General features: G+C 44.7%; 1 protein-coding gene across 1 annotated transcript in view; it reads left to right on the forward strand.

The window, feature by feature from the left end:
• Window positions 1–6,531: 6,531 nt before the first annotated feature.
• Window positions 6,532–12,129, forward strand: part of PLD5 (phospholipase D family member 5) — a 441,162-nt gene continuing 435,564 nt past the window's right edge. Inside the window, exon 1 of the mRNA XM_033939664.1 lies at window positions 6,532–6,708. Coding sequence (XP_033795555.1) covers window positions 6,532–6,708 — 177 coding nt within the window. The remainder of the gene's footprint in view (window positions 6,709–12,129) is intronic.

Raw genomic sequence — 12,129 nt, forward strand, 5'->3', positions numbered from 1 at the left:
ACGTCGGGGGGGGGGGGGCATCAGGCTTTCAGGATGGGGACAGACCTTCAAGGGGGGACAGTGCAGGGAAGTCAGGGAATTTATATTAATTAATTTTTTCTCTGCGTGTTTTGTTTTTGTATAGTTATTAACTAATATTTAACTAAGTTTTAAAGTTTTAAAGAATGTTTCCTTTATACGTAAATAAAGAAAAGTGAATGGGATTGCAGTGGCGGTGACGGGGCGGTGAATGGGGTGGCAGTGGCGGTGACGGGGCGGTGAAGAGGATGGTGAGACGGGGACGGGGCGGTGACGGGGATGGTGAGACGGGGACGGGGCGGTGACGGGGATGGTGAGACGGGGACGGGGCGGTGACGGGGACCAATTTTTTCACCGTGTCATTCTCTACCTGCCACTTCCATTATATGCAAATCTCTTTCATGCATATTCATTAGGGATAGCCTGAAAACTCAATTGGCCCGGTGGCAGGGCCGCCATCAGGGCAGTAACACCAGTCCTGCATTCAGGGGCCCAGAGCTGACAGGGGGCCCGGGCTCCCCCAGGGTCCTAGGCCACAGTCTAGGGGGAGGGGCGGTCCGCCCCACGTAGACAGGAGAGAACTGGACGGGGGACCCGCGGTGTTCAATACATCTCGAGCCGCGAGGCTCGTCTTCTGTTCCTGCCTGCCCTGCCGCTCACATATAGCCGATCGCAAGTGTTCCCCGATGTCAGCACTGACGTCGGAGGGAGGGCTTAAGCAAAGCCTGCCCTCCGACATCAGCGCTGATGTCGGAGAATACTTCCGGTCGGCTATTTGTGCGCGGCAGTGCAGGCAGAAACAGAAGACAAGCCTCGCGGCTCGAGATGTATTGAACTCCGCGGGTCCCCCGTCCACCTCTCTCCTGTCCACGTGGGGCGGATCGCCCCTCCCCCTAGACTGTGGCCTAGGACCCTGGGGGAGCCCGGGCCCCCTGTCAGCTCCGGGCAGGAAACAGAAGACAAGCCTCACGGCTTGAGCTTCGTTTTGCTGAGAAAGTTGCAAAGATGGGCTGGGAGGCAAACGCGGAACACAAAAGGGGGGAGGGAGTGCGTTTTGGACACAAGGCATGAACTTGGGAGAGAGGAAGGGAGGGAAAGAGATGCTGAGGTGGGAGAGAGAATGGGTTTTTGGACACAGAAGGCATGGACTTGGAAGAGAGAAAGAGAGGGAAAGAGATGCTGAGGTGGGGGAGGGAATGGGTTTTTGGACACAGAAGGCATGGACTTGGGAGAGAGGAAGGGAGGGAAAGAGATGCTGAGGTGGGGGAGGGAATGGGTTTTTGGACACAGAAGGCATGAACTTGGGAGAGAGGAATGGAGGGAAAGAGATGCTGAGGTGGGGGAGGGAATGGGTTTTTGGACACAGAAGGCATGGACTTGGGAGAGAGGAAGGGAGGGAAAGAGATGCTGAGGTGGGGGAGGGAATGGGTTTTTGGACACAGAAGGCATGGACTTGGGAGATAGGAAGGGAGGGAAAGAGATGGTTGTGTACACGGGGAATAGAAGAAAGGAGAATTTTTGGTCATAGGGAGGGAGTGAGGTACAGAAAGTGGCATACCAGGGTGCGGGGGGGCGGTCCGCCCCGCCCCGGGTTTACGTCCCAAGGGGGTGCACAGCTGGCCAACCTCCAGTGTTCTCCCTAGGCCGGCAAACTGCGGCTCTTTAGTCACTTGAGTGCCACCGCCGCCATCGGGAACAGGCCGGCGCCAAGTTCTCCCTGCTTTTCCCTGTGGGGCCGGCCAACTCTCGCCACTCGCGTCAATTCTGACGTCAGAGAGGACGTTCTGGGCCAGCCAATCGCTGCCTGGCTAGCCTAGAACGTCCTCTCCGACGTTAGAATTGACGTCGGGTGGCGAGAGTTGGTCGGCCCCGCGGGGAAGAGAAGCAGGGCGAACTCGGCACTGGCCTGTTCTCGATGGTGGCAGTGGCAGCCTATTCCCCAGTGGCGGTGGCAGCATTTTCCCAATGGTGGTGGCATAGGGGAGGGCAGGGAGAAAGAAAGAAAGGGGGGACAGGAAGCCAGAAAGAAAGAAAGGGGGCAGGGTGAAACAAAGAAAAATGGGGCACGGAAAGAGAGAGAGAGAAAGACAGACATACAGAACGAAAGAGGGTGTGGAGAGAGAAAGAAGGGGGCAGGGTGAGAGAGAGAAAAACAGACATACAGAAAGAAAGGGGGTATGGAGAGAGAGAAAAAGAAAGAAGGGGCAGGGTGAAACAAAGAAAAAGTTTGGGGAGGGAATGAGGTCTGGAGGAGAGGAAGCATATAGGAGGCTGAAAGAAGGGAAGAAATATTGGATGCACAGTCAGAAGAATAAAGTGCAACCAGAGACTGATGAAATTACCAAAGGTAGGAAAAATGGTTTTATTTTCAATTTAGTGATCAAAATGTGTCTGCTTTGAGAATTTATATATGCTGTCTATATTTTGCACTATGGCCCCCTTTTACTAAACCGCAATAGCGTTTTTTAGCGCAGGGAGCCTATGAGCGTTGAGAGCGGCGTGAGGCATTCAACGCAGCTCCCTGCGCTAAAAACCGCTATCGCGTTTTAGTAAAAAGGGAGGGGGAATATTTGTCTATTTTTGTATAGTTGTTACTGAGGTGACATTGCATAAAGTCATCTGCCTTGACCTCTTTGAAAACCCGCAGAATATAAATGATAATTAACATTTTCTCTGCTTACAGCGTGCTTTGTGTTTTTAAAATTTTATTGTTGGTAGATCATTTTGACTTGGCCACAAAGGTAAGGGGGAGGGAGGGAGGGGAACTGCTGAAAGACATCTAGTAATCCTTGAAGGCTTGACTGTGCAGGGAATTTAATCATGTTTTGTTATGTGACTGGCATTATTTAGACTTTAATTTCTATGAATGAATAGAATGAAAATGATATAAATTACTTGCTTGTTTTTATGTGCGTGTGCTGAAGGAAAGTGGAGAGAGAGTGGGCTGAGGACGCTGAAGGGAAATGGGGAAGAGAGAATGGGGAGAAGACGCTGATTTATAAATTGACAATTGTACAGAATATTGTTTCTTTTTTATATTCATCCATAGCTGCATGTTAATGATGTGCTCATATGCACTTATTTATCATCATAACATATACATCATCATTAACATGCAGCTGTGGATGTGTAAGGACAGGCAGAGGAGGATGGATGGGAAGGAAGGAAGGTGCACATATCAACATATCGTACATTTTTAACATGCATGATGCAGCTATAGGCAAGCAGAGGAGGATGGGATCATACAGATGTGTATGTTCAGATATGCGCTCAGATGTGTAGTTTTTTCTGATATATTTATTAAGCTTACAGTATTTATAAAAACACATTTAATACTTGTTACAAAAAATATTGTGCAATTGTGATCTACTTCTGGCCTACAAAGGTCAAAAGAAATCCTTAACTGAGATTTTACATTCAAAAGTGAATTATAGCTACTAGCACTATTATTTATTAGTTATTTATTATGCAGATGTTTGTTAGTTTGTTATTAGTTCAGTATTAGACATATGTTAGTTTAGAATAGATAAGTATAGATTAGTTTAGTTTAGGTTAGGTTAGGGCCCTGCTGAAAGAGTCTACCTTGACGTGGTTGCAGGCTTACAAATCTTTTGGTCAAAGAGTGCGGCGACAGAGAAAAGTATGTGTGTATTCGGCCCATGGAAGAAGGGGGGGTCGGGGGGGGGGAAGGGGTGCGTGGGGGGCCCAATAGGATTGCTCAGTAAGGGGCCCAGAAATTTCTGATGGCGGCCCTGCCCGGTGGTCCTCCAGGACATGGTTGGGAACCACTGGCATAGGCTATATGCAATATATAAACTTTATAAATAAATAAAGCAAAAGAAATAAGGTGATATTTTTTTATTGGACTAACTCAATGCATTTTATGATGAGCTTTTGAAGGTAACCCTTCTTCAGATCAGAAATAAGCAAATGTTGATAAATATCGGTATATATAAGGAAAACATAAAAGCATTCAGGGATAGAAAGAGGAAGGGGTGGGTGGTTGGGTGGGCAGGAGACAGAAAGGTGGCAGAGCAGTTTTAAAAGTCTTTGTAGAGGGATAGAAAGCCCAGATCTTTGTTAAATCCTGTCTGGTAGGTTTCAAAATATTTTATTTCTTGCAGTGGCATACTTAGGGTATGTGATACCCAGGGCCGATCATTTTTTAACATCCCCCCCCAAATATAAAAAAATATTTTTAGCAATTTTATTTATATAGCCCGTCCTCCCCAAAGATCTCAGAACAAGTTACAGTTTTAACATTCACAATGTTACAATATAGCATTACATAGGGTTAAACCTCTCCAACCCCAAGCCGGTGCTCTGGTGTAAACAAAATAAAAAAGACATTTCCTCTCTCTTTTAGGTCCTAGCTGATGCTCGCTGTCTAACACCAGCTCTGGCAGGATACACATTTCAAATCTGACATATTGTAGTTACAAAATAGAAAATAAAATTATTTTTATACTTTTTGTTGTCTGGTCACTTTGTTACTCAAATCATGTTGGTCCCAGGCTCTGGTCTCTGTTTGTCTTCTGTTAACTCACTCACCAGGGTCTCCTGCCCATTTAATGTTTTCTTCTTTATCAGTGCTCACCATCCATCTTCCATCTATGTACCTTCCCTTCCATTGCTATATCCAACATTTCTGTTTCTTTCTTATCGTCTACCTCTACCATCTCTCTCTTTCTCAAACCTCTCTGTTCTCCATGCAGCATCTCTCCTTTCTTTCCCTCCATTATCATGTGCAACATTTCTCCTTCTCTCTTCTCCATGTATGTCTCCCTCCCCTCCACCATATTTCTCCCTCTCACTCCTTTCTACCCCTTTGTTGCATCTCCCTTCCTCTTCTCCAGACCATGTCCAATTATTCATCCTCTCTCCCCCCAATGAATAGCAGCTTTCCTTTCCTTCCTCCTCTCCCCCTGTGCAGCAGCTTTCCACCCCTCCCTCCCATCCTTCCTTCCCACCTTGAGATTTGATATTCCTTCGGGCCTCCAACGGCAGCAGCAGTGCCAAACAGGCTGTTTGCGGCCTGATACACCAGGTCTTTTCCCTGTCATGTCACCAGTGATGTCATCAGTGACACAAGAGAGGAAGGTGCTGGTGGGCTGGGCCACAAGAAGCCTGTTCCCCACCACCACTGCTGCTGCTTTAGTAGGCAGGCTCAGAGGTATGTGAGTTCTGTCTTTTTCGGCAGCCTTAACTCACTGCTCTGCTGGCGTCGGGCCTTCCTCTCTGCTGGTCCCGCCTACTTCCTGCTTCTACGAAGGCAGGACCCGGTAGAGCAGCAAAGTTCCTGGACCATGATGCTGACCCAGGGAGCACCCCCTCATGGTCTGCACCTGTGGCGGACTGCCCACCCACCCTCCTTGGTATGCCATTGCATTCTTGGACTGTCTTAAAGTTCCCTTTTAGTATTCTTATCATAAAATCACTGGTGCAGTGGTCAGTTTTTACAAAGTATTGTTCGACAGAGATGACATCCTGGTTGGTATTGCAATTTTTAATATAATATCTATGTAAGCTGATTCTGATCTTTAGCATTTGGCTTGTTTCACCAGTGTAACATCCCTCTTTGCACTTTTTGCACAGAATAATATATAATTATAGAAAGATAGATAGATGACAACTTTTGAGTTGAATTGGAAGCAGACACAAACCAGCACATGTACACATTGGATGACATATCTGTGCTTAGATGCCCAGTGAGCAAATGCAGGCAGAAATGATTCAAGAATGTTTTACATCACTTGCTTTGACAGAAGGGAAAGCAACAATATATGAATAATGCACATAAAGTTTATATATCTCAATTCTCAAAAAAAAGAAAAGAAATAAAAAGTGCACTTATCTGCAAAAGGTGCAGAATCTTAGCAGCTGACAAACATCTACTTTAGCCCCAAAAGCCAAGAAGAGTCCTGAGCAATGCAGCAAACGAAAATGTTGAAAGCTCCTGCTTCTATTTTCCAAAAGCGCTTTGTCGTTTCACGAGCGAAAAAGAAGCGCACGTGTTTAACTGCATCTTGCCCAGCAGGGCTTGACTCCTGGGTGAGGGAGAGAGAAGGAGAGGTGTTGGCAGGACCAGAGCTGCAGCTTCCCTCTTGCTCTGCTCATTGCACCAACCCCTCCCGACCAGACTGCCGTCTCCAGCTTATATATTCCTCTCCCCTCCTCCTATCTCTCCTAGTCAGAGACTGGCAGTGTTACAAAGAAATTGCCTGCTATCACCCAGAAGGGTCTGTGCAGCTTGCTACCCTAAGAGGCATCCTACATTTTCGCTTCCTTTTATCAGCCCTGCACTTTGCTTTCCCTTCTGACCCAACTTTAACCTTTTTATATATTTTTTTTTTCTGGTCCTATTCCCAGTTGGGTAATAAAAGGTTAAAAAAAATCTTTAAAATAATTTTTTTTTTTGCTCTTGATTTCCTTTCCCCCCCCCCCCCCCCCCCACACACACACACACATCGTACAAATTGCAATTTGCTGGTGGACACAAGTCATGAGCCAAAAATGGAAATAAAAGCAGATTGGCTCCCCCAGGACGGGTTCGAGCAGATGAAGCTGAAGAGCAGACCCAAAGACTCAGCCCAGACAATTGCTCGAGTAGGTGTGAACTTCTACAGCACGGTGAAAACCCAGGATTACAGCGCCAGCGTTTGGCTTCGCAGAAAAGACAAATTGGAGCATGTAAGTTTGCTTATTTTCTTCTTCTTGCGCTAGTTCAGTTGCAGCTCTTTTTTTAAGAATGATTTGAACCAAAGGATGGGGTGGGGGGATGGGAATATTTTATGATTTCTTTTACTTATGAATAAATATAAGATACAAGGGAGAGGGATTATTCGATATAGTTTAGAATTTGATGTTATATTAAGTGTGATTTAAGTATAAATGATTGTATTATATGTTACACTTACTGGGAGCTTTAAAAATGAATGATTAGTTAATATAACAAGTTATGGGGAGGGGGGGAATGATTGTTTTATATATTAGTTGTGTATTTAAAGTGCCTGTTTTGTAGTGTTTATATCTAAATTAATTGTATGGCACTGTCAAAGTTTGAAAATCAATACAGATTAATAAAAAATAAAAAAGAACAATTTCTGGCCATAAGTAAGAAGGCTGGGCCAGAAAAGGGGACTTGAGATGGCAGCTCAAGAGCTGGTTAAGTCCCTTATTTAAATGCATTCATAGCCTTTGGATTTTTTATTTATTTTTAAGACAGGCTTGCATTCTGCCCTGTCTTATTTGCACTTTTATGGCACACTGATGTGTCTGAGGAGTTCTGCAAAACTTCAGTATTTGCCTGGGGGGGGGAGGAGGGGGGAGAAAAAACCTGACTAAAATGACGCTGCTTGGAACTGTTGTATTATTTGCACGCAAGTAATTAATTTCTGAGGCTTTGGAGTTCCCGAATGTATTTCTGCTTTAACAGCAGCATTTGCGTCGTTGTTTTCCCCTTTTAACCTGCAACAGCTCCATGCTGGGCTGCTGAGAACGGTCTCTGTTGGGCCTGATAATTTCTTTAATAATAATAACCTTCAGCTCAGAACTCACAATGTCAGAATTAAGTTAAGGCCACCCCTAGCATTTGTTCATGAATTTCAAGGCCAGTAAAGGGGGAAGAGATGTGTGTGGCAACAACTCGCTATAAAGTATGTCTAGGGAAAGAGAACTGGCACTTTTAGGTCAAAACTGATTTTGAGATATGGGATTTGGTTGTAAGAGTCACTAGGCAAAAAATATATACGGATAAAAAATGATCTTTGCTTCTTAATGAACAAACGAGCAATTTCAAAATCACTAGTGTATAAAAATATTAAGTAGAATGTGATATGTTTAATTACAAAGAAGCCACATTTTCTGTTTCTTTATTAGAATAATATTGAAATAGCCCAAGTGGCTAAATGCACTTAAAAGTGTGCTTTTTATTTTAATCTGTTGTTGTCTGTCAAGGGGCAGATAAAATACCTTCTTCTGAACATTCCATGTGTGCATAATGTTTTTCTCTCCTGACCTGAACACACCCTAGGGAACATTTCCTTATGAGCTGCCTTCAAGCATGCACACTATGGAATTTCAAATGTACCTTAGCTGGCAATTTTCAGCCCTTTAGTATGTCCATTCATTTTTTGCACATTCGGTTTGTTAGCAGCATACCTTAAACACATTTAGGGGGGAATTCATCAAGGGGCACTGACGGATTTAATTCGTGCTAATGATTAGCGTGCGCTAAACATTAAAACACCATTGCATCCCCTTGGGAGTCTTAGGGCTAGATTCACTAAGCAAACCGATCGTGTACCGATCGGTTTGCGGCCCCTTTGCGACCCGATTTCCCTTTGACCCGATTCGCTAGCCTCAGGGCCGATCACCTCCGATTCTGATCCACACATGCAAATGAGGGGAAACGGCATGCAAAGTAGGAAGGGCTGCGATTCACTAACAAAAAGCAGGCACACCGACTGGGCTGGCCGATCCAAAACAAGCGACTGCTCAGGACCAGTTGCTTGTGTAAAAACCCTGCTCTCTGCCCTGATCTCCTGCTCCTCTCTGCCCCAATCTGCTCCTCTGGCTGCCCTGCTCTCGCCCTGAATCTCTCCTGCCGCCTCGACTCTCTTGCCCTTCCTCCTGCAAGTCCGTGGTTTTAACCCACGAGTTTAAAGCGGGTTAAAACCGCTGGGCTAGTTAAAAGTAAAACATAAAGTCACTAAATTTCGATGCATGCGCAGACCATCTGCAGATGGTCTGCGCATGTGTCGGGATTGCTTACAGAGCGATCCTGGCGGTCGGTTGGGGGCGTGATTCCGATCGCCCTCATTTGCATGAGGGCAATTCATGAATCAGCCCCTCAGACACGGATCGGATCCCTCACAGATCGGATCTGATCCGTGCCCTTAGTGAATCTAGCCCTTAGTGGTTAATACAGACATGGGCAACTTCCGACCTCGAGAACCGGAATCCAATCGGGTTTTCAGGATTTCACCAATGAATATGCATGAGATCTATGTGCATGCACTGCTTTCAATGCATATTCATTGGGGAAATCCTAAAAACCCGATTGGAGTCCTGCCCTCGAGGACCGGAGTTGCCCACCCTGGGTTAGTACATGCTAATCATTAGACTGCATTAACCCCCCCCCCACCCACTCTTTTTACAAAACCGTAGCATGGTTTTCAGGGTCAGCCACAGCAGTAATAGCTCTGAAGTTCATAGAATTCCTATGAGCATCAGAGCTGTTACCGCCATGGTTTTGTAAAAAGGAGGGGGGAAATCTGTTAGCACATGCTAAATTCGTTAGCACCCACTTAACAGAGTTAGCACACTTTGATAAATTCCCCCCTTAATGTACGTCAAACCAATTGAACACACGTTAATTATGAATTGATTTTCACATGTTAAGTTATAATGTGTGTTATTTTTTTTTATTGACCGGCGATGTGTGAAACAAAATGAATAAAGCATTTTTAAAAAGTCAAGAAATTTTTTGAAAAATGAGCCAAAACATTTTTGGCCATATATAGGAGGGATGTGCAAACTTTGAAAATGTCCCTTCTCACCGTGGGCTCCTTTTACTAAGCTGTGGTAAGTGCTAGCGTACATATACCACAGCTTAAAAGGGTTTACCGTGGGATGCACTATGGCTTCCTGTGATAAAAGCCCAATATATGCACAATCTATGCGCTAAAATATTTTTATTTTTCAAAGAGGTGGCATGACAGCATGATTCAGTTAGACATTATGATCAGTTTTTGTATGCTTATTTCTCATACATCTGTTGTCTCTGCATATTCATTTTAACTATATCCCTATATACTGAATAGCACATCATCATTTAACATGAATTTGTTGTCATTTTTAAAATTTATATGTATATGTTTTGTTCTTTAATGTGAACTTTGAAACTTTTCCTATATTTTTTATATGTTGGTGTCGACCCCTGATGCAGGCGATTCAAGCCGAAACACAGCCCGTGTTGGGTCCAACAATAAAGTTTTGCTTGATTGTCCCATATATGGATGGCCTGTTGCACTTTTTAATCATGGGGATGGAGAGCATTATGGTGTGAATCGGTAAAGCACACTAAGGACTCTTTTTTTTATCAAGCAGCGGTTGAGCATTTTGCAGTGGGCCAGCGAGGTAAATTCTCCAACTCTCAGAGAAACTGAATGAGCGCTGGAGCTTTTAGCTTGCCGGCCCACAATGAAACGCTTTACCGCTGCTTGATAAAATAAGCCTTAACTGATTATCACAGGATAAGCGCATGAACCCTTACAGCCTACAAATTAGGGGGTCCTTTTATCAAGCTGTGGTAGGGGATTAATGCGTGTAGAACCGCGCAGTAAACTGCCTGCCGCGCTAGCCGCTGAGCAGGCGTTAGTTTTTTAGCCAGCCGCGGGGGTTAGTGCATGATGAAATGTCTGACGCGCTAACCCCGCTAGCGCGACTTGATAAAAGGACCCCTAGGTGTCAGTAAGTGCTCGTGCACTAATTTTTAGTAATGGCTGTGCACTAATGGCAACACTGGCGCATGGAAATGAATTTGGAAAATGGAAAATTGGCCATTTTCTAGCTGCAATAAAAACAGCCGTTAGCATGTGGGGAAACCCCACAAAAGAGCGCACTAAAGCCACTTTTTAGTGCTGCGTAGTAAAAGGACTGTAAAATGATGAATGCTTCTGTAGTCTATTGCACTGACAGAAGTATGCTTGTAATATTTAAAGATTGCCCACGTACGGAAGTGAGTTTCACATGTGGAAAAAGCTGCTTACAAATACTGCACTTGATCTTACACATACTTTTACATAACGGTATAAAGTTAGGTAGAAAAGCAAATTTAACAACATAGTCTCCATTGAAGGCTATACACTTAACCCCGGATTGTCTAACTGGCACCGAATTTTTAGGCACTGATAGTTGCCGTTTACATGATGTTTTTAACTGAGTTTGAAGGCACTGGAATCGCACCTCCATAGGCGCTTTAGGCCGCATAACACCACTATGGGTGTGGCTAACGCTGAAAGTAGCATCACGCGACCTAAAGTGCCTATGGAGGTGTAATTCATGACAAAGATAGGCAGCAGAAATGTAGGCCTGGAAAACCCTGGCCTACATTTTTGGTGCCTATGTTTCCCAGAGGCGCGATTCTCTAAACGGCACTATTGTGTGATTGAAACGGCACCATTGTGTGATCAGATATACTACCAGATCGACAAACTTAAAAGTGACAAATCCCCTGGACCGGATGAAATTCACCCAAGAGTCTTGAAGGAATTGAAGGTTGAAATCGGAGAGTTATTGCAAAAACTTGCAAACCTGTCAATCAGAACTGGACAGATACCAGACGACTGGAAGAAAGCAAACGTCACACCAATTTTCAAAAAAGGATCGAGAGGAGAACCGGGCAACTATAGACCTGTGAGTCTTACGTCTGTCCCCGGCAAGATGATTGAATCACTGATCAAGGATAGCATAGTTCAGCACTTGGACACACACGACTTGATGAAACCCAGTCAACATGGATTCAGGAAAGGGAAATCGTGTTTGACGAATTTACTCCAATTCTTTGAGACCGTGAACGAGCAAATTGATAGTGGAAAGCCGGTGGACATAATATACTTGGATTTCCAGAAAGCGTTCGACAAAGTTCCACACGAAAGACTTCTCAGGAAACTACAAAGCCATGGCATAGAGGGAGATATACAAAGATGGATAGGCAAATGGCTGGAAAACCGAAAGCAGAGAGTGGGCATAAATGGGAAGTTCTCTGACTGGGAGAAAGTGACTAGTGGTGTACCCCAGGGCTCGGTACTTGGGACGATCCTTTTTAATATTTATATCAATGACTTGGAAAACGGAACATCCAGTGAGATCATCAAGTTTGCAGACGACACAAAACTCTGCCGGGCAATCAGATCGCAGGAGGATAGTGAGGAACTCCAGAGCGATTTGTGTCGGTTAGAAAAATGGGCGGAGAAATGGCAAATGAGGTTCAACGTGGAGAAATGCAAGGTAATGCATTTAGGCAGTAAGAATAAGGAATACGAGTACAAAATGACAGGTGCAACTCTGGGAAAAAGTGAACAAGAAAGAGACCTGGGTGTACTGATA

This window comes from Geotrypetes seraphini, chromosome 3 (assembly GCF_902459505.1).
Source record: "Geotrypetes seraphini chromosome 3, aGeoSer1.1, whole genome shotgun sequence".
Taxonomy (NCBI): Eukaryota; Metazoa; Chordata; class Amphibia; order Gymnophiona; family Dermophiidae; genus Geotrypetes; species Geotrypetes seraphini.